Below are 23,707 nucleotides of genomic sequence, written 5' to 3' on the forward strand. Positions count from 1 at the left end.
CTTTGAGCCATTCATTTATATTTAATCTTTTAAATTATATTCAGATCATTATTTTTATTGAAGGAGTTTATTTGTTTCATTGTGTTTTCTTTAGAGCGCCTGCAATTCATGGCCAAAAAATATGTGCACAGCCGAACCTTTCATCCATATGTGCCGGCTGAACATTTAACAGCTTCAACTCTTCTGGGAAAACTTTCCACAAGATGTTGGAACATGGCTGCAGGGATTTGCTCCCATTCAGACATGAGCATCAGTGAGGTCAGACACTGATGCTGGGTGACGGAGTCTGGCGCGCAGCCCAATTCATCCCAAAAGTCTTCAGTGGGATTCAGATCTGGGCTTTGTTCGACTTCTTTCACACCAGACTCCGAAAAAAAAGGCTTTGTGCATTGACAAGCTGGAACCGAGCAGACGCCATTCTGCTGGAAACAAGATTGCTTGGCTGCACGCTTCATTTTATGCACCTGTTAATAATACGTGCAACCTAAAAGCGTCCGTTCTTATTCTTTTGGCCAATCGGTGTGTGTTTATTAGACACACTTCAGGCTTACGGTTTAAACACACACCCCGTTCCACCGAGTATCAGTCTGGTATTATATTAAAATGAAACCTCATCACATTCTGCTTGACGGTACGTCTAATGGCGCTATATTTAATCCAAACATTTTGACTTCTGCCTGCAACTGGGGAACTCACCTAAAATAACACTGATTTGCATGCATTTGCATAAACAGTTCCCATTTGGTGTGTTTTTGAACGCATAATTAGAGTCATAACTTTGCTTTATTTCGCGGTCTCTCTCCCCAGTGACTTTATGAATGAACATATTCTCGTAGACCGACACTCTCATAGGAGTATTTGTGAGGCTACACACACACACACACACACACACACACACGCACACACACACAATATTGGGTCTGCATGCAATACATCTAGCTTAATATTGTTCATTTGGCTAGCTTTAAAATGTTTCCAAACTGAATGCGCTGCACATGAAATCTGTATGTATAATGCATTATGAAATCCTTAATGCAATAATTACAATCATGTTATATAAATTGCGATCATTTTTTCGAATAATTATGACCGCCGTCGTATAGATTATGATAAATCTCTACTTGGTTATGCACCGTAAAGAGATCAATGCATTAAAACACGCTCAACAGCCAATTAGTCATATATAAATCACTATTAGCTGTATTACAAAGCATTATTAATGCATCAAGAATGCCTTTATAATTAATTAAGATACTTTATAGTGTGTTACATGAAGCAAATCTTTGATCGTTATGAAAATTAATTCAAAAAGATTGTAATTAGTATGCTTTTATTAATTATGGCTGAAGGGCATTGAGCACTGATGAACACAGCAGCTAGGCGAACAGCTGTTTTGCTTTATTGATATTATGTGGATTTTATAGCACAGCAGTAGGGTTATATGGTCAAATAAGCAGTCAGGACATTTCGCTTTTTAAATTGATGACTACTGTAGTTATGTTAATATTCTAGTTCACATCAAGTATTTACAGCTTTAACTGCTAGGTAAAGTTGATATCTTGCCTAAAATTCTATAATATTTTTATTATTATTTTTTTACTGTTTACATTTGTTCTTCACGTTATACAGAGCAAACAAAAAACTTAAAATATAGACCTTTTTCAGAACTGGTTGGGAAAAAACTGGGTGGAAGGAAAAAAAATGTGTGGGAGAAAAAAACTAAGTGAAAAAATATATATTATTTTTAATATATAATATATTTTTAACGTTTTTCCATTCCTCCGCAAAGATGTTTTGTGTTCCCTCGCAAAATAGTTTTTCCACAAACACCTACTGTTCACTTCATACACGTCAACCCTCCCAGTTTTGCCAGGATTCTCCCGTATTTTCAATGCAATCTCAAGACAATTCGTAACTTTTTGATTTAGTGGCTAATTTGTATGAATTCCCACGATCTAATTCGTAAAATTTTGTATAATTTTCTCATCACCCAATGACGGTTGGGGTTTGGGGTGGGGTTGGTTGCCACGCCTAGTTTTTAAAATAGTACATTCTCGTACGACTGAACTCGTAACGTAAAATACTTCCATTTCCTCGTGAGATCAGGCTGGTATTTCCATCTCGCTATCATCCTATCATTAAGTATTTTCCTATATTTCTCAAATATTTTTTAATCTTGAATGCCTGCTGAAATTAATATAAACATGTCTGCATTCACCTTTTTTCCATTAAAGTTGTGTAGTGATCATCGCCCTTCATATGTAACCTCTAAATAAGCGAATATTATTAGATTAGTCAGTACTGAAACCAAATCTGAAGCTAATCTAACAAAATAACTTCCAATAATGGTTCAAAAGTTAGTAGCCCAAATTTATATGTTAGGGAAAAATATTAAATACAACTTTAAAAAAAAAAAAATCTAGAAAATGAAAAAAGAATTTAAATGTATTATCTTTCTATTTCTAAAGATGTTCTGTGACTAAAATATTATTTTAAATAACATATCTGTTTAATAAATTTGTATTGTTTAAAAACACCAAAATATATTACCTATATTTACTGAGAAATGGACAAAAACATAATTTTTTAAAGTGGAAAGGGATAAAGCTGAAAAGAAAATAAATTAATGAAATTAATTTTCAAAATGGGGGGTACTCGTATATACTGAGCAGTGAAGTTACAATGAGAATCACGGTAAAATTCATTCAATTTCTTTTCGGCTTAGTCCCTTTATTAATCCGGGGTGCCACAGCGGAATGAACCGCCAACTAATTCAGCATGTGCTTTACGCAATTGATGCCCTTCCAGCTGCAACCCATCACTGGGAAGCACCCATACACTCTCATTTACACACATACACTACGAACAGTTTAGCTTACCCAGTTCATCTGTACCACATGTCTGGACTTGTGGGGGAAACCGGAGTACCTGGAGGAAACCCTTGCGCGTGTTTTTGGCTGTGAGACGTAGTTTGGACGAAGTTGTCGGCGATTCTCCCTATAGTAAAGTCATGCAATGTGAATGTCCATGTCGCCGAACCATCTTGCAGTGTAAACAAAGCAGCGACAAAACGCTAGCCCAGATAGTCATGCAGTGTGAAAACATTTGTGACACAACTACTTTGAAAATCATGCAGTCTGAACTCCGCATAAGCTAAACTGTCCGTAGTGTAAATGTGTGAATGAGTGTGTATGGGTGTTTCCCAGTGATGGGTTCCGTAAAACATATGCTGGATAAGTTGGCGGTTCATTCCGCTGTGATGACCCAAGATTAATAAAGGGATTACGCCAAAAAGAAAATGAATGAATGAATGATGTATTTACAAATTGTAATAATAATAATGTACAAATTCAGCAGCGATTTTAATTCAGAATTCCAATTGGCAAAAACATCATCAACAAAAACCATTCACCCTGAAACCCATAATGGCTCAATCTCCTGTTGACTTCAAACATGCATCGGCTCCAGCATCCTATACTCCGGCTCCCCACATAATATGTGACATGTGGCATTTTGGTCACACCGCATATGGAGGCCTGGAAGAAAAGTCTCACACATCTCTCTGCGACACGCACAATCAGAAAAGGTTGCGACTCTGAGAGAGCGATTGGAAAAGAGAAGCCCTTCGCTTTGCATGGTGTGCCACGTGTGCAGCGCTCCCCTGCTCGCCCAACGTCATCCTCTCCTCTCTCTTCCTCCCTCCCTCTCTCGCCTCCAACTATCTTCCTCTGTATTTTTAGTATTGGAGAGTAGGCGTCGCGCCCTTATGAATTTTCATGGCTTCTTCTATGTGTAGGCAGAGCGCGCTCTTCTGGCAAAAGCTCAGAAATACTCACATGCACACAAACATACACTCATTCTTTCCAAACTGCAACCCAGAAGAAAACTCATCATCATCTCTGATCCTCCTGTTTGGCGCACACACACACACACACACACACACACACACACACACACACACACACACACACACACACACACACACACACACACTTATACACCCACACGAGCGAGAGATACAGTACACACCTAACACTACATGAACATTCAATGTCTCACAGTAGATTAAGCCAATGAGAAATGACTTCTGTCTAAAAATGGATAGATCTGGGTCTCTCGCTTCCTTCCTCCTCACTGAAAAATCCCCCCACTTTCTGCTAGCGCCATGCTAGTGACATGATAATACAATGTTAATCGGGTTTTACGGCAGGCGTACTTCAGAGATTTATTCGGAGTCGTTGACCTCTCGGTTTAAGCTCTTACACGTATGTGCGCACACACGCTCGCAGTCGTGCGGGCGAAACGCACACGCGTGATTAAACACAGCCCGAACTTCAACAGTACTCACTGACAGCAATCCAGCGTATGAAAGTCATGTGCGAGAGCAAATGCTAATCTGTGAGCATATTATAGACGCTCTTTTCGCTCAAGGGGACGTCGCATATGTCCACATTAGAGTCTTAATTATGCAAATTCTTCAAATCTGATTCACTTAATGGCACTCTTGTACTTTTTTGGGGGCATGCTTGTATGTGTGTGAGTAATTATCTGTGGACGCTCTCTCTCTTTCTCTCTGATAGGCATCAATGTAAACATGCGCCGGGCGAGTGCGCAGATTCACTGTGGGCTATAATGTTGTGCATATGGATCACGTCGTGATTAATTAGATTAGGATGATCTGACTGCAGATTAGCGCGCGCGTGTGTGTGTGTTTCAGGCTGTTTGTTTAAAGGGGTATAAATGATGGAAAGTTTGACAGACTCGCTTCTGGCCTTTGCACTGACTCCTCTCTCAGGCTCAGCACAATACATCTGGACCTTTTAGTGCCCAGCGATGAGTAAAAGTATAATGCTTTCACCCGTGCGCATTACTAAACACACTATGACACATGCATGCACACTGCGAGAGATGCAGACTGCAGATTTACGGAGTGGGAATGTATGGAGGCGTTCAGTCCTTGATGTGCATTAAAACATTACAGATATTATAAATATCACAGTCAGAAGCCATAGATCAATAAACAAATAAATAGAGAAAGAATGAAAATGTGAAAAAAATGTAGTATTAAAACATAAAGTAAAACAATAAGATAAAAAGGATTTAGATATTTGTAAATATTTAAAAACGAGTGAAAAGAGTTTATGAAAATAAAATAGCATGTACATGTTAAAAAAATAAAAGTTGCGACGGAAATCAAAATAAAGGGTAGAAAAGGCTAGCAAAACTGCTATATAATAGATATTGTAATGGTACATAAGTAATATTAAAAACACACTAAATTGCTAATAATAAAAAAGAAAATCAACTGTTACTAGAACATACCTTAAAAATACAATAATAATAATAAAATAGTAATAATACTGGCAAAAGCAAAACTAAAGTGAAAAAGAATAAATAAGACTAAATAAAATGGAAAAAAAAATACATATACGTTAGATTAGTCAGTACTGAAGCCAAATCTGGAGCTCATCGGACAAAATAACTTACGATAAAGGTCCAAAAACTAGTACACCAAAATGTATAGTATATGTTAGAAAATCAAAAGAAGCAAACATATTGAAAAATGTAGTTGAAGTTTTGTAGTTTGTAACTTTTTTTTGCAATATTTTGCTTGAATTTAATTGTATTATCTTTTAATTTCTAAATATGTTTGGTGTCTAAATATTATTTTAATAATTATATCTGCTAAATAAATCTGTTTCGTGTAAATGCATCATAATACACTGCCTATATTCACTGATTTATATATATATATATATATATATATATATATATATATATATATATATATATATATGTATTAGGGGTGTGATGAGATCTCGCGGAGATTAAATCGCGACAAGATTTCTGTCGAGATGTTATAATGGATCCGATTTGAACTGCAAATCAAGTGCCTTTTACACTCCTGACAACCCAGGCTGGCCTCGAGTTGCGCGTAACATGGTTGCTTGGGCTGGTGTGATGTAAGCGCACGTTTTACCGGAGTTCATTGGCTGCCGTTTCCAACAGGGGCTACAACAACACACATTATGCTTCATAACCATGCAATGCAAAAGCACTTCAGACATGCTTAAAGTCACAATCGTCATAAACATAAAAGGAATTATGGCACAGAATTGATTAAATAGAAATAAAATAGCATTCATTACATTTAAACAAACACCTAAATTCTTTTGCAGTTTGTAATTTATTTTTTAGCTGAATAGAAATGTATTTTTCCATTAATATATTTGCTAATATTTTGCCAATAATTAAAATTATATAAAGAAGATTTTTTATATTTTATTAATAGACTAAACATTTTGCAGTGTTTTCTTGCAGTGTTTTACAGTTTTGCTGCATAAAATTCAATAAAATAGAAGTAAAATTACATTCATTACAAGTTGATTTAAAAAAGCGCCTAAATAGTTTTACATTTTGTGAATTTTTAAGTTGAATAAAATTAACTATTTTCCATTCATTTAATCACTGAAGATTTCTTAAATTTTTTTGTAAATTTTAAAGTAAAGTTTTTTGTCTCATTCTCATGAACCCAATCTCGTGTCTCGAGGAGTAAGCGTCTCGTCACACCCATAATATTCATTCATTTTCCTTTGGCTGAGTCCCTTTATTCATCTGGGGTCACCACAGCGGAATGAACCACCAAATTAGCCAGCATATGTTTTACGCAGCGGATGCCCTTCCAGCTTCAACCCAGCACTGGGACACACCTATACACATTCACTATGGCCAATTGAGTTTATTCAGTTCACCTGTACCACATGTCTTTGGACACCCACCCCAATAACCACTGAGCCACCGTGTTGCTCACACACATTATATATATATATATATATATATATATATATATATATATATATATATATATATATATATATATATATATATATATATGCATGTGTGTGTGTGTTATAACATAACATAACTTAATGCTCAGGCCATAATGATGGACAGATACTTCTTGTCCATTTCATTAACACAGTAGGAATGCTTTGTATCATTAGTCAAATGGGCTGGAACCACATAATGCACTAGAATAGCCTAAAGCGTGTCAAATGACAACCCAAGTCATTATAAAATCATCTAAATTACAGACATTGAAAATCAAACAGTTCTGTAGTGCACTTACATCCTTCCATTGAGGTTCTCTCATGAAGTGTGTTCCCTGCCATTAAAGAGCTCTCAAGAAATAGTAGGTCACATCTGCTTGAAACCTGTAAAGCATGCAAAGCGGTCTTTAAGTGTTCAAGAAAAAACAGTTATAGTGAAATAAACTACATGGCACTGTACTTTATTTCATTTCAAAGGGTCTCAATGAATGCAGAAAAATATAAGCATGAACAAATTAATAGCTGATGTATAAATTATGTATGTCTAATTATATGTAGTGCCATCCAGCAAGGGTGACATTTTTTCTGAATTAATTTAACCGACTTCAGTGCATTTTAAAAACAAATTTACAGATATAGTGTTAAATTTCCGTGCCACTTTGCAGGACTTCCCACATCAGGGGTCACCAATCTCGGTCCTGGAGGGCCGGTGTCCCTGCAGGATTTAGCTCCAACTTGCCTCAACACACCTGCCTGGATGTTTCAAGTATACCTAGTAAGACCTTAATTAGCTTGTTCAGGTGTGTTTGATTAGAGTTGGAGCTAAAATCTGCAGAACACCGGCCCTCCAGGAACAAGTTTGGTGACCCCTGTCCCACATGATGATTTTTATAGTGTACAAACTGTATTTCTCAAAGGAAATTCTCAGCATTTTTACAATTTCTAAATATTTGATTCTGTGTGATTCATGATTTTTTCCTTATGGTGACCAAATTTTTTTTACTGGTATTGCTACACATATGGGGACATTTAGTTCCCACAACATGAGGAATACAAAATACTCGCATACACACAAAGTTCATCCATTTTCCTTAGTCCCTTATTAATTAGAGGCCACCACAGCAGAATGAATCGCCAACTTATCCAGTACATGTTTTATGCAGCAACCCAGTACTGGGAAATACACATAAACACACACTTACACACTACAGCCAATTAGGTTAACCCAATTAACCTATAGTGCATGTCTTTAGACTGTGGGGGAAACCAGAACACCCAGAGGAAACCGACACCAACACGGGGAAAACATGCAAGTCCACACAGAGATGCCAACTGGCCCAGACAGGACTTGAATCAGCAACCTTGCTGTGAGTGCTAACCACTGAGCCACCGTTTCACCCCCACACAAAGTTGTTTTGGGTCATTTCGGGGACATTCAACAGGTTTCCATCATTTTCATACAATACAAACTATTTAATTGTATTACATTACCTCAACCCTATCCCTATATCCGAGCAGGGCATGTATTTAACTTTACCTTTGTTGCAGTTTTAAATTTGACACAAAATCTCTCTAATTGATACGCCTTTAAAAATAAAATGGGGACATGAACAATGTCCTCACAAGTCACCTTACAAGTTTATGTTCTTATATATCACAATACCCACCCAATTACTACAATTGAGTAGATTTTATCAGGAATTGTAATTTACTTTGTAGTTTTAAAAAATGTACTTTTACTTTCCCTTGAGTACATTTTTTGTGGAGTATTGGTACTTTTACTCCACTACTTTCCTTTAATCTGCAGTCACTTGATTTTTTTCTGTCTATGGGGATTAGAAAAATCAGTCCTGTGATTCCTGTCCAATGAAAACACACATAGAAGGTAAACTGTATCATAATGAACAACTTCAAGACATGTGCGCTTTATAATTGCAGCCATTTGTTTGGAAGCATTAAAAGTGCCCAGGAAGATGTCCAAAATAACATCCAAATAACGTTGTCCTTAGATGCTGGCTAGACACTGAATTTTTTTTCAATATTAATTTGAATTTTCCAAATATTAGCGTCTTCTTACGTTGTCTTCTTTGCAACAACTAAATGCACTACAGAACATTTAGACACATCCACAAATTACATGTAAATGCATCAGCTTTTACAGCATAGTACTCAGGTTTAGTTTTTATTTATACTTTGAGTAACATTTTAAACAGATACTTTTACTCTACTTGCACTACATTTTTTAGACAAGAAAAGGTACTTTTACTTAAGTATGATTTTCAGTACTCTTTCCACCACTGCCGATAGGTTTTAAGTAATCGCCAAGGAATGCCTGAAATCACAGAAATCAGACGCCATCTGAGAGAATCGCAGATGAGTCGCCAACACCTGTGAGATAATTGGCGTGAGAAATATCTGGATCTGTCGGAGATTTAAAATCATGCCGTGCGAAATGTGTTCTGATTGAAAACAAAATTGGTCATTTCCTACAGTCAAAGAGAGAGCAGCATCCACTAGAGTGGGTATATGCAGGCCAGTAGGAGGTTGTGTGAGATGTTAATACGGCTTCCTTTTAGTCTATTTGGACCCAAGAAATGGAGTGAAATCTAGTGGAAATTTGGCAGGAGCACCCGTGTCTGTTTGATGTGTCATCTGCGCAACACCACAACTGGGTCAAAATTCTCTTTAAAGCCAGGTAAGCAAAATAAACACATTTTCTACCCCACTAAAGGCTTCTTTCTCATGATGACAAAAGATATACTGCGTGACCACTCATTGTTTCAATGTTACTTCTTACGTGTTTGGTTGTGAGATGTAGTTTGCAAACCGAGACTAGGTTGTCGGCGAATCTCCTATTGTAAAGTCATGCAGTGTAAAACCCCCTGTCGCCGATCCATTTTGCAATGTAAACATAGCACAGGCAGAATGTCAACCCAGATAGTCATGCAGTGTGAAAACATCTGTGACGTGACTACTTTGAAAATCGTGCAGTCTGAACTCGGCATGTACTGTGTGTAGAAAGGAAAACGTATAAAAGAACAAATATGACAAATGACAAACTGATGACGTTTTTATCTCAAAACTCTTGTGTAAAATAACGCAACAACAGTGTTTATAGCTTGAGTATTGAGAGCAGCAACATATTTAGCTGTGATGGATTCAAAACATTTCTTGCTGCTCTGAGCCAACTGTTGTGCCACAAAATGCCAGATTTGTCAGGGTCTTGGCAACCACAAATTATAGGAAAAAAGGAATAAAATGTAATGCAAAGTTGTTTTGAAAGATCTGCCAAAAGCCCATCGCGGAGCTGTTATCAACATCATTTTGTTTCATTTGCTGGGAATGGGCTATTTCGTATGTTCCTCAGTATCAACATGATTAGGCATACTACAGTGCTGGCAGCAGGCTATATAAACAGAGCTCATACTGGAAACAAAAATTGCTGCAGGTCAGCGGTATACTGAATATGGGTGATTCGCCTTAATGAAGTAGGAATGGGTTATATTTATCATCTTCGCTATGTTAATTGTTATATTAACAAACTATGGGCTGAGTACATCCTGTTACTCACTTTACAAAAAATAAAAAGTCTTGACAGTACAAAAACATTTAATGTGTGATGATGAAGCCTAATAATGCTCTTCAGAGCTGCACGATATATCACTCAAGCATCGATATTGCAATGTGTGCGTTCGCAATAGTCCCATAAATAGATGTGCAGCGTTGAGTTGGGATTACAGTTGACCAGAAACCACAAGACACTGCAAAATTGAATCATAATAGAGTCATTAGTTTTGTTTCCATCCAAAAATGTGAATAAACTTTATGCGCAAAACTGGATTATCGTATTAAAGATGTGCGAATAAAGCAGTGTTTCCATCCAATGAGTCAAAGCGAACAAAATCGTCACTTCCTGATTAACTGGCACCAAATATCAACGATAAAAAAATAATTTGCTGCAGTAGGAGAAGCTGTGTGAATCTGTTCTTTACCTAATAAATGACTTGTGCCTCAGAAAGCAATCCTAACACGCAGTGAATGCGCAGTGGTGTTTGAAGGTGTCAGACGCGGAGCACAGATGCTCTTGATTCTGGATGTCATTTATAATAAAATAACACTAACACTGAAACGGTAAGGCATTTTAGAATGACCAAAACAACATTTCAGATGTTTTACAGTGTGCTCAGCCTGATGGTTTGTCCATTCACACTCATTTTCATCATCACATGATCTATTTTAAGAGGATCACATGACCTTTCTTAATGTGCATGCTGGAGTTTGTGCGGTAAAACTGTTTCCATCGTAGTTTATGCACATCTTTTCTTACCGAATAAAAAGTTTATACTACTCAGTTATGCGCATAGGTTTTTTATGGGCATTTTCATACTTTTTGCGCATCATGGCGTTTCCATCAACCGATTTTTTTATGCGCATATGTAAAATGTGCACAAAAATAGGTGGATGGAAACACAGCAAATGTTTATTATGTGTTTTTAAGGCCTGTGCCTATATGTGAGCATTTTAAAAAAGCATTTTAGTTGTGCATAAAGAAGTTTAATAAACATAAATTTTATTGAATTATTTATATGATGAATGCTATGCAGTGTTACTTTATATTTGAGTATTCAGTTTCTGCACCTGAATAGTTACACTCTCAAGAAAACCATAAAGCACGGTTTGTTTCACTTTAATATTTGGTCCATTGTGTTTATGTCTGTAGTTTGTTAATTAAATGTAAACTGAAAAAATATATTAAAAAATGATTCCCATTTAATGATTTTTCTTTTAAAGTGGTTGTAAACATTTTATTTGGGCTGAATTTAAACAAACAAAATAAGTTGAACATGACTGAATTAAATTTGTTTATTTAAATTAAACACATATAAATTGTTTGCAACAATTTTGCAGACACAATTTGTTCAGTGTATATAATAAATGCCATAAATTAAATGTATTTTTCACTCATATTAAATCATCTCAATCAATCTAATGCAAATAGAGCTATTTAAGTCATCTGGAGAAAATGTTTATATCACAATATATATTGCAGTGAAAAAAATATTGCAATCTCAAATTTTTCCAATATCATGTAGCCCTGGTTAGAATGACCTTATAATTCAACTTACGCTATAAATGCAAAACTAAGTGAAGTTTCACAAACTAATTTCAAGAGGAGCATGTGATATGATTAATCGTGGCTGGTCTCCCATCTATAATCATTAGTAATCCAATCAGATTAATCCAAACTCACTATAAATAGCCTGTCTAGAATTACTCCCTTATTTTCATTTTCCGAAAAATCCCCCCATCCACCCCATCTCCTCCTTTTTCTCCTTTACGAAGGAGAGCTCTCGAAAACTACCTGATCCCGTACCCCCACACATGCTTTGAAATTATAAAGATGGGAGCCCTGGGTTCAATTATCTTCAAGCTCATGGTTTTCTCCCAGGAAAGCATCAATAAGTGTCAAGCAATATCTAAGCGTGAACTCTTGAAAAAACATTATTTATTATAGGTATTATTTATTTGAAAATAATTTCTGTTACATGAGCAATATCACAAACGCATGAGTGCTGCTTTGCCAAATATCAGCTATGAGTGTTGTTTCACCAACAAAAATAGTCCTATTAAAGGGTGCATTTGTGTGTTTCCGAGCAAGACACATCAGCAAAAGTTTTCTGAACAAATCAGCTTTTAAATGAATCTTTTGTGAAAATATATTTATAGACAGTAACTTGCTGGCATTGATGAACACAGAATTTTTAAAGTTATTTAGATGTTAGTATCAGTATTATTCGTTTTTAGGATATCTCTAAGCTAATATGCACCAAATCAGTGACCAAATTCACCTTTAGAAGATAACAACCTGATATCTACATGTAAAGCTTGTAGTTTATGGACCAAAGGCTTTCTTTACATCCCCTCCCACTACAGTTTGTTATCATATCATAACCAATCAAATTCTCTCTAGTATCTCACATGCCCCACCTCCTTCAAGATGCTCCTCATTGGCTTTTCATTTGATGCGCTTGAGCTCAACCACTTTCACTGGCAGAGCGCTGACAAAACAAAATGCTATTGGCTGTTTTTTAAAAAGTGGAGGAGCTACTCTATGCCCCACCCTCTCATCGTGGTTTTGGTTGAGATTACTTCAAACATTGAGAAAAAAAAGCATATTTCAAAGCACTTCACGGGACCGTTAAGTGGGCAGTGATCCAACTGCATGTCCAATATTGTACAATGGATGACTGCCAACTTTTTAAAGTTGAATAAAGATAAAACTGAAATTCTTATTGTGGGCAAAAAACTCAGCAAGAAAGAATTGAAGCGGAATTATGTTCTTTAGGTTTACAATCCAAAAACGAAATAAAGAACCTGGGTGTTATTTTTGACTGTGATCCTAATTTTAAATCTCATATTAATCAAGTTACAAAAACATGTTTTTATCATTTGAGAAATATTGCCAGCATTCGTTCTTTCCTATCTTTTAATGATGCTAAGAAATTAATTCATGCTTTTATTTTCTCTCTGCCTGATTATTGCAATGCTATTTATATTGGTTTACCTAAGGGTTTTATAAGGAAGTTGAAACTTATACAAAATGCACCAGCCAGTTTTAATGAAATTGAAAAAATAAGAACAAATCACACCAGCATTAATAGAATTACACTGGTTACGAGTGCACCGAAAATAGATTTTAAGATTCTTTTATTAGTTTATAAAGCACTACACCACATGACACCTTCTTACGTTTCTGACTGCTTATTGAAATATAATCCAAACCGTTTGCTACTCTCCTCTAGCGCTGGAATTTTAGATTTTCTTTCTGTAAACATGATGCGATCTAGTGGCACCTCTATTAGTCACTATGCTGCAAAAATTTGGAATTGTCTCCCAAATGAAGTGAAAGAATCCCCCAGCATTTATGTTTTTAAAATTGCGTTTAAATATGACAGTTTGTGAAGTGTATGCATTTTATGTATATTATGTAGGTGTATGTATATGTACGGTGTGTGCATGCATATGTGAAAACTATTGTGTGTGTGTTTGTGTAAATCAATGCATATATGCGTGTGCATGTATGCTTTTATCTGAGTATATATTTAATCTTTATAATGCTTTATTTGTCTGTACATTTTTTTTGTGGTTTATTTTAATGGTTGTTTGTGAACTACTTTGAGTTGCATGTATGTAGAAAAAGTGCTATACAAATAAAATGTATTAATATTATTATTATAGTTATTTTATAGAGTAAAAAGACCACCCTAGATAATTAGACATGACAATATTTGAATCGAGATACAATGATTGAAATATAAAGGTTAAAAAAATCTAAATATTGAGAAAATCGCCTTTACAGTTCTCAGCAATGTGTATTTTAAAGAAATTAAGTTTTAATAGTTACAGTAGAAAATGTACTAAATATCTTCTTGGATTATCTTTACTTAATATCTGAATGATTTTTGGCATACTGTAGGGTGGTACCATTTTGACCCATACAACGTGTTTTTTGGCTACTGCATCATAAGACAACATAAGGTTTTGTTGTCCATGGTCAAATATTACATATTGCAAAAATCAAGAGAGTTGTTTTTAGTCTATTCTGAAGCAGTGATACACAAATAAGTTTAAGTCCTAAACAGTGTCAAATCCATTAATGGGCAATATTTGCAGTAGCAGTAAGACAAAACTATTTCAACATGCAGTTCATTCTGGCATAAAACAGCATGATGCTTGGAGAAGCGCTTACACATGTCCCAGCTGTGTTAGTCTGAAACAGTTTTCATTAATGGAATGGAGAAAAAAAACATACTTTATTAACAGTATTGTGTCTAAAATAAAATATAATAAACAACTTGTTTTTTGACCTGTTAAAATATATACCACATTTGTAATCATGCTGATAAGACTATCTGAGAAAATAACAGCTGTTATGATTATGAGATATATGTGAATTTTTGCTCCTAGAAACCTGACGTACAGGTTGTTCACCACTGAAAGATTCACTCAGTTTGATGAAAATGTGCTGTATACTTAATTTCTATTGCATTGTTCATTCATTCACTCATCAGGGGTCGCCACAGCGGAATGAACCGCCAACTTATCCAGCATATGTTTTACACAGCGGATGCCATTCCAGCCACAATTCAGCGCTGGTAAACACCCACAGACTCTTGCATTCACACCCACACTTACACTACGGCCAATATAGTTCATTCAATTCACTTATCCCACATGTCTTTGGACTGTGGGGGAAACCAGAGCACCTGGAGAAAACCTACGCCAACATGAGGAGAACATGCAAAGTCCACACAGAAATGCCAAGGGACCCACCTGGGAATCAGCGACCTTCTTTCTTTGAAGCAACAGTGCTAACCACTGAGCCGCCCTATTTTAGTCAAGAATTAACCATTAAAAACATTCTAGCAACCACTTTAAACCTCACCTACAGCTCACAATACCCTAGAATTGTTTTGCATGAATAAGCACTGCAGGATTTATTTATTTTCTGTTACTTTTCCCTGACTGTTTGGTTGATGTAGAAAAAAATGGTAATATAGTAATTAGCAATTTTCCAGTGATTATAAGTTGATTAGCTTAACAAATGGCAGCAGTTTTCTGCAATCACATCAAAGAAAAACAATTCGGCACTACACAGTAGGAGCAATTTCTTGTGCAGCTTCATTTCAAGCAAATGCCACTGTTAATCCCATTTGAAAAAAAATATGTGTAAATAATCTACCTGATTAAAGCTTTACTATCAGGAGGTTTCTTGTCTGCAAACCTGTCAGATTTATTTGCATATTAAAACTTCACCTAAGAGGACGAAACAGACTGTTACTGGTCTAAACAAAACAGCTATCAAATGATAAAATAAATCATCAATATTCATAATAATTAAAGGTGAAGTCAGTTTCATCTCACCGTTTCTTAAACATTTTCTTCTGTGGCACTTAAATGACTTGCTGTCTGTTAAACAACCTGCTGGAAAACAATTAAGAAATCAAACATGACAAAACAAGACATAATGAGACGGAATAAATAAAATCTGGCATTCATTAGGCTGTTGTGTATTGTCAGTGTACATACGGATTTAACAACAACAAACCACACACACAATTGATTGTATATACAGGCCTCTAGTTTTTCGCAATCGATGAATCCAGCGCAAAATCAACAAAAAGTCTTGCAAAAGTCTTAATTTAATTTTAAAATAATCGCAAAAATGTTAAATAATCTCATAAAACATCCAATTCTAAACCATCCAATCAAAATATATTTATTTCAATTTGCAAATAATCGTTTTACGTGACTTATAGAGGTTGCATTTGCAGCGCACGTGATGTATTTTTAGTGTCTCGTGAAAAATGAAGTCTCACCTGCGCCATCTCAGTCCTAACATTACATGAGAGTGAGTGGAAGTTGTTTTGCAGCCTATGCAGTAAACTGACATGAATGAAATGTCAATTGTGAGTGATTTAAGCCTCATTCACACTACGCGTGAGGGAAAATCAACAAGCGACCATTTATTTCAATGGAGAGTGAGCGACATCCGGCGACCTCCATCTACGTAAGCAACATCGATCGTTGGCGACCAGGTGGGCGTGTCGAGTGATGCCACAAAGTTGAGAATCCTTCAACTTTATGCAAATAAAGAGCGACTTTCTTGGGACAGCCAATAGGAGCACCAGTAGAGCTCATGTAATCCTCTCTCAGCTCGCTTAGAGGTCGGTTGTATTCTCTGTGCTGTAAACCTACACAGACCTGCGTTTGCAGCGGATCGCCACCGAGAGTAACAGGCAACTACAAAGTCGCTGCTAGTGAATGAGCTCTACTGGTGCTTCTATTGGCTGTTGCTCAAGAAAGTTGCCCTTTATTTGCATAAAATTGAAAGATTCTCAACTTTATCATGTTGTTCGACACGCCCACCTGGTCGCCAACAGTTGCTGTTGCTCGCATAGACAGAGGTCGCCGGAAATCGCTCACTCTCCGTTAAAACGAACGGTCGCTTGTTGCCTTGTCACTCCGAATTGCTCGTAGAGTGAATGAGGCTTGAGGCATTACACGTGAAGTCAATACAAAAATGCAATTAGACATCCTGTGGCGCAAATCGAGTGAATGACAGCGCAAATTAAGCATTTCTTGCGTTTGACGCGCTTCAGACAGCAAAAAAAGGGAGCAAACATCTAACAAACGGAGCAATGGAACACACAGAAAAGCAAGCAGCCTACAATGACGAAGATTAGTTCAAGAATTAAAGAACATTGCTTTTGTTTTACATGTATGGCTGGTTGACCAGTTTCACAGCAATTCATGTTTTAGGTTTATAACAGTAGGGAAGCCCTACTTTGATTTGGGTGTCCAAACTCGGTTCTGGAGGGCTGGTGTCCTGCAGATTTTAGCTCCAACTTGCCTCAACACCCCAGCGAGGATGTTTCTAGAAAGCCAAGTAAGAGCGTGATTAGCTATCCCAAGTGTGTCTGATTGGGGTTGGAACTAAACTTTGCACTTTGAGTTTGGACATGCCTGGCCCGAGGGAGGTACGTGATGTCAGATGCTGCAGGGAGTAAAATCTGAGAAAGAAAAAGTAAGATCATGGGTATGAGTTATATAGCCTTCAATTGGCTTAATCCCCACATTTTAGATCTGTTTTAGATATCCTCTTGACAAGAGACCAAAAAAAAGCTTTATTTTTATGATTTATGTCGTAAAGATTGCACATGTAACATAGTAGGCTACCTAATATGGTAAATAAGATATCATACACACACACACACACACACACACACACACATATATATATGTAGTGTGTGTGTACAAATATACACACACATATATGTCTGTATATATATATATATATATATATATATATATATATATATATATATATATATATATATATATATATATATATATATATATATATATGAGCAATATCACACGAGTAGCAGTACGATATGGCTGTATATCGGCACTGGTGGAAGGCGTGCGATGGCACGAGGACGCAGGCCGAGTGCCTTATTGCCCCCGCCAGTGCCGATATACAGCCATATCGCACTGCTACGAGTGTGATATTGCATTTATACAACAGTTTGACGGCATAATTGTGTATATAAAAACAAAATCAAACATGGAGAGTTTCAAAAACCCTTTTGTATGTGGAACAACTTTCTTCCACATTGAATTCAAATCATAAGCTGACAGTTAAAACAGTTGAGCAAGCATCTTTTAAACTTTAGATCTGTAGTGTCTGCTTTTTGCTGGCTGTATGTGGGCAGAGTAATACACAAAGGGTAAAGAGGCTGTAGGAGTTCTGATATTGCAGAATATCGCACGGCTATCAGCCAATCAGATTTGAGAACCAGACAGAACGGTTGTATAAATATATATATAAACATATACATATATATAATATACATATATATATAATATACACACATATATATATATATATATATATATATATATACATATATATATACATATATATATATATATATATATATATATATATATATATATATATATATGTATGTATGTATGTATGTATGTATGTATGTATGTATATATGTATGTATGTATGTATGTATGTATGTATGTATGTATACACACACATATTTATATGTATATATATATGTATATATATATATATATATATATATATATATATATATATATATATATATATATATATATATATATATATATACATTTTTTATATTTCTATATATTTCTAATTACAAAAATTCTTGGAATTACCTCAAAATCAGTCATTTATATCATAAAAATCACAAACAAAATTGTGAAAATCTAGGGGGTCTGATTATAGGAATAAAGTGCAACATTTGAGGAATGAAAGTCAACATTAGCATAATTGAACATTATTACACTATTTTAATATCACTTCTAGGCAGCGTATCAAGCAAGTGTAAATGAGTCTAAATCTGCGTTATGAGAGTTATGCAAATGACAGATCGATGTGCAAATAGATTTATTCAGACGAAAGTCAAATCTACCTGTAAATACAAATTCATACTGCTCTACAATCTAAACACAGCCCATCTACTCTTGACACTGAAGTATCCTACGGTGTGTCTTGGATCTGGATGTTGTTGTCTACATTCAAGTGAGACGTTGATGCACACAGACATGGCCTTCTCCACCGAGGCTAATATGAAATATGAATATGCTAGTTTTCCGTAGACATTAATGAGGTTAAAAACAAACAGCTAATTTGAATATTTCTTGGGAGTGTAAACAAGAGCGCCTGTCCGCATACATCTGAAATGTGTAGAGGCAGACGTGGAGCATATGACAAGACTGACCTTATAAAAACTGCTTCTCTTTTCTAAAGCCACAATATATTCTTTATTATGTTCAAACAAACCCGATACTGTAAATAACCTGAAGTATGTTATCCTCACGTCTCATCTGACACAGCGGTGTACTGAAAACACAGCAAAGAAATGTGATCCAGTTAACATTTGGTCATACGACAGTTTTATGTTTGTATTCAAATGAGAATCAAAATCACATCTGAGATGAATCCATATTTTCACATTCACTGTAAACATATACTCTCATTCACATCAAAAATCAAAAGGAACAACTCTAAAAGTTTGACCATAGAGAAGATTAACATGCTGTTATCTTTTTTTCTTTTAAATATATACGCAATTAAATCACATTAATAAATGAATTCCACACGTATTAACGATTCCAAAAATGAAAGAAACTTATAGTAAAACATATTAAAACTAGGAAATTTCATACATAAATATAATATTGCAACCTGATATTGTGCATATCGCTGGAACGACCATTATAATTCAAAACAACCAAAAATATTCGTGAAGTATGAGCGTGTCGTTGGATTCTACAGGAAGTGATGTGTTTGTGTGTTTCGAGGCATATAGAAACATTTTATATATCTCTGCATTGACATCATTAGTTGGTGTGGGCTTTAGCACTGTCTACACCTTCTTCGAGCCCTCCCAAAAAACCCAAAACAAACCATATACCTCTTTTTTTCTGTCACTTCCTTGCATTTCTTTTCCCAGCTCTCTGAAATATTTCTAATCTATCTAATATGCTTTGCACACCCTTCCCCCCCCAAAATATTTGGCAGTGTATAAAACGGTGTAAAAATTGACTATCACTTTTTTTTTTCAATATATTCTAGACAACTATAGAAATATGCTCAAGATGATCAAATTGAGATGAACGAACATCGACACTTACTACACTGTTGTGCGGTGGGCAGAGGAGTGCCTTCCTGCATTTGCGCTCCGCATGCAGGCGGACAGATTCAAGGGCGGGGAGGGTTGAAGACTATTTCCCTCTCCGTGTCTTCTGAGACACAAACAAGTCGCAGGCCTTGTGTGCACCATGTTTTCCTGCTCTGAAATTCTCTAACCTACTTGATTTCAGCGATTTCCCCCGAGACTAATCGTTCAGGTAGTGCATTTTGTCACAGTTCAGGCTGGAATGGAAATCTAATCTTTGAACTCTGAGCAGTCTTTGTGGAACGTGCCTCAGTGCAGCTTTTACATCCAAATGCATTTGTGCACGCTTTTATAAGCCGTTCAAACAGTGTAACAGATGTTCTGCCACCATTCCAAACACCCAATCAGGCCTGAATCTGCTAAGCAATTATTTATTTCAGAGCATGTCAATGTGTGCTAGAGCACACCTGTCATTTATGCTATTACATTATCTGTGGTAACATTTTTTTTTTGTCTTTTATTATCAAGAGAGATTCTATTATTATCCCTAACGCTGTCCTTGCTATCGTTAGTGCCTCTTGCATGTGCATGTGTATTCTGTGAGTGTAAAAGTGCAGAGTGTGGATATTCACGTATGCTTTTATTTATTCAATTTTTTGGTTGCTCGTGTTGCGTGAAAAAAAAAGGAAACTCTTTGGAGCTGCCCCTGTACTTCCAAGCAGCTTTTGCTGCTCTTCCTTCGCTCGAAGGCGCGAGAGCGTCCTGCCAACCATTTGTGATGTTTTCTGGAAGACACAGAGCTGCCGCTCGACTAGAGGGGAGGACCTGATGTAAAGTTGAACTCTGACTTCAGTTCAGACAGATAAGTCCAAGAAGGGAAACAAAATATATTCCAAACTTGCTTGCCTCACAGTCATAAAGCTTTACAGAGTTCCACGGGTTAAGCCGGGTTTTATCCTGGTGGTGGTATCCATGCATGTCTTTTTTCTCTCAGACCACCTGCCGCTCTCTGTATCAGACATCAGACTCGATGCTCGGCATCCTCTTGTAGACTCGCCGGGCTCCCCCGGCGCTCAATGCCCTCGGGGCGGTATATGTGCCGATAGGAGGAGGGGCTACATAAGGCATGACATGCTCGGAGTAATAGAGGTCAGGGGTCGGCATCCCCATGCTGAGCACACTGCCATCAGCCTGGCCTAATGTGAGCGGCACCAGCTGCTTATAAATGTCTGTGGAGCTGCGGCCGTGAGCTAGACGCTGATCGTCTCGGAGCGTCTGGAGAAAGGGGTTTTCCGTCGGGCGCGCAGGATACATCGACTTGCTGCGACGGCCGATGCCGAGCCCGCTGACGCCCACTCCACTGAGTGTGTGGTTAAGGTGCACCGGCTGAGTTTTCGGGGGCTTGTCCGGCATTAGAGTCGCCGAGGGAATGTTAGCATACGGCGTGTTGTCTTGCAGGCTTACCCGCCGAGAGGAGCTCTTCTGTGGCAGGTTCTCGTACGAGTGCTGGCGGATGATTACGCCCTCATTCTGGTAGTGACTAATGAGACCGTCGCCCTCTTGGTCACTCTGGGGAAGATAGGCTGTGAAGGAAGCATCAGGCTGGGGAAGAAAAGGAGAGAAGGCCCTGTCAACACTTCCACCTCCAGTGCCCCGACCATCTGGATGGAGAAACTGATCTTCACTGATGTCATACAGGTTGCCCGAGTGCAGGCAGGCATCGCAGCGGTACTGAGGGGACCGTACAGTGTAAAGCCCAGAATAGCTGGACACTTTCGACAAGCAGCTACGGCAGTGTGTCTGTCGTGGATCCTGAGTAGAAGCAGGCCCGCCGGCAATGCTTCCCGCCCCTCCGGGCTTTCCATACGTGTTGTATTTTTTATCCTTAGCGACAGCGGTTTGCATCACGTCTGGTTCATGGGCCTGCGAGAGCAGACTGCTGCTGAGCTGCAGGATTGGCTGCTGCTCTGAGGAAGAGGGTGGACGATGCTTGTTGTCACGGTGATCACTGAAGATATCAGGATAGTGCAGTCCGTGCTCCTGGTCAATAGAGTCAATGGAGTAAATCTGACTCCCCTGGCTGCTCTGAGAGTAGATGTGAGCACTGTGATTGCTTTGCTGGCTGGGCTGGCTCCGCAAAGTCGAAAGCTCCACGTCGCTCAGGTCCCGCGGTAAGCGGTTCCGTTTTCGAATCGTTTCTTTTAACTTGTGTTGCTTCTGCAAGTCCACTCGGGCAGAGCAGTCTGAAATATCAATAGAAGGTGCCTCTTCTGGCAGGTAGCGCTGACTCTTCATGGGTAGGGTCTCAGCTGCCTGTGGGGCAGATGGTGGGGAACTATCCTCAGGTCCTTGGTTCTGCCGTAGGGTCTCCACAGACTTCTTCCACAGAGCTCGTGGCTTGGAGGCAGGAGGCCGCATGGTCTCGCCTCCACCTGTCGAGCCACCATTGCCAGCAACACCCGGCTGAGCATCCGTCAAGCTCAGGGCACGCTGGCCTGGCAGCAGTGTGTTGTTAAGAGGCTCTTTGAGGCGGTTGCTGAGCATGGTGCTGGTGTTGCTGTAGGGCGGATTTTTCGGAGCGAGGTTGTTGCCTTTTCCTCCACCCATTAATTCCAGCAACCCTGATGTAGGAGGGAGAATGCTACTCATGGGGCGTTTAGGCGAAGTAACTCCAAGGGTGGTGATCTCTTTAGCCGATTTCAGGAGGTGTAACATGTTGGCCTGAGGGCTGAAGTCCAATTCAGGAGCTTTTTTCAACTCGATATGGACACCGTGAATACAGCTCCAAATCCCCTATAGGTGGAATGGAGATGGAAAGGTTAACAGAGTGGAAGCTAACACCAAAAAGTATATATTAGCACAATTTTTCTCAATCTAGTCTTGCTGTATTGTTTCTCGGCTCTGAAACTCTGTAAACCGATGGAATAAAGTAATATATCCTGCTGTGATAAACAACCGCACCCTGTAACTTTATTCTAGAGACGGTGGCTTGCGCTATTAAATTCTGTTATATAAGTGCTTTCTTATTTCACAGCAAAAAAAATGTGTTTGTCAGCAAATAAGTAGAAATCCCTGCACTGATGATGGTAAACATGGCGGTGAACAGCCACCATGACATGTTAATATGTCAAGATTGAGCAGATAATGTTCGCCTTCAGCAATGGAATCTCTTTAGTTAATTTAGCATAGTGTTTCTGCGACATACCCTGCTGATAGTGAAGAGGATTCCTGGCCGACCAGAACAGAGACCAGTGAAACAGTAACGTAGCCTCCAGTAGAAGAGGTGCTCCCAGACAAAAGTAATTAGCGAGAGAGCCATGGCCGCCGCGAGCATGTAGAACACACCAGCCATATTATCCACATCCAGCTGACTGCTCATCACTTCATTCTTCTCATTATGACAGATACCAGTCAGCCACTGGGCCTCCAGCTCCTCCATCTCACCTAGCACACAAAACAACAACACAGTTAATGCTTATGCATAGACTAAAAACAGGCTGACATGCTGGCGCTGTGTCAAACACTAGTGAGCTGTTTACCTGGGCACAGATTTTTATGCATTTTAGGCAATGCAAGGGCTAAATTATGTTGCCTTGTGACACATCTTCTTAAATAAATTAGAGTCCTTGTAATGTGTTTTTGAAAATGAGC

At 37.8% G+C, this 23,707-nt stretch overlaps 1 protein-coding gene across 5 annotated transcripts in view; it reads right to left on the minus strand.

Annotated features, from left to right (window-relative positions):
• Window positions 1-18,805: 18,805 nt before the first annotated feature.
• The window catches only part of grin2ab (glutamate receptor, ionotropic, N-methyl D-aspartate 2A, b), a 163,787-nt gene continuing 158,885 nt past the window's right edge, over window positions 18,806-23,707 (minus strand). For all 5 annotated transcript variants that reach the window (XM_087236686.1, XM_087236683.1, XM_087236684.1 and 2 more), the window contains 2 exons: window positions 23,262-23,500; window positions 18,806-22,849 (listed from right to left, as the gene is read on the minus strand). In XM_087236686.1, the coding sequence (XP_087092812.1) occupies window positions 21,071-22,849; window positions 23,262-23,500 (2,018 nt within the window). In that variant the 3' untranslated portion in view covers window positions 18,806-21,070. The remainder of the gene's footprint in view (window positions 22,850-23,261; window positions 23,501-23,707) is intronic.

The sequence above is a fragment of the Danio rerio genome, chromosome 1 (genome assembly GCF_052040795.2).
Source record: "Danio rerio strain M-AB ecotype USA chromosome 1, GRCz13ab, whole genome shotgun sequence".
In the NCBI taxonomy this organism is placed as follows: Eukaryota; Metazoa; Chordata; class Actinopteri; order Cypriniformes; family Danionidae; genus Danio; species Danio rerio.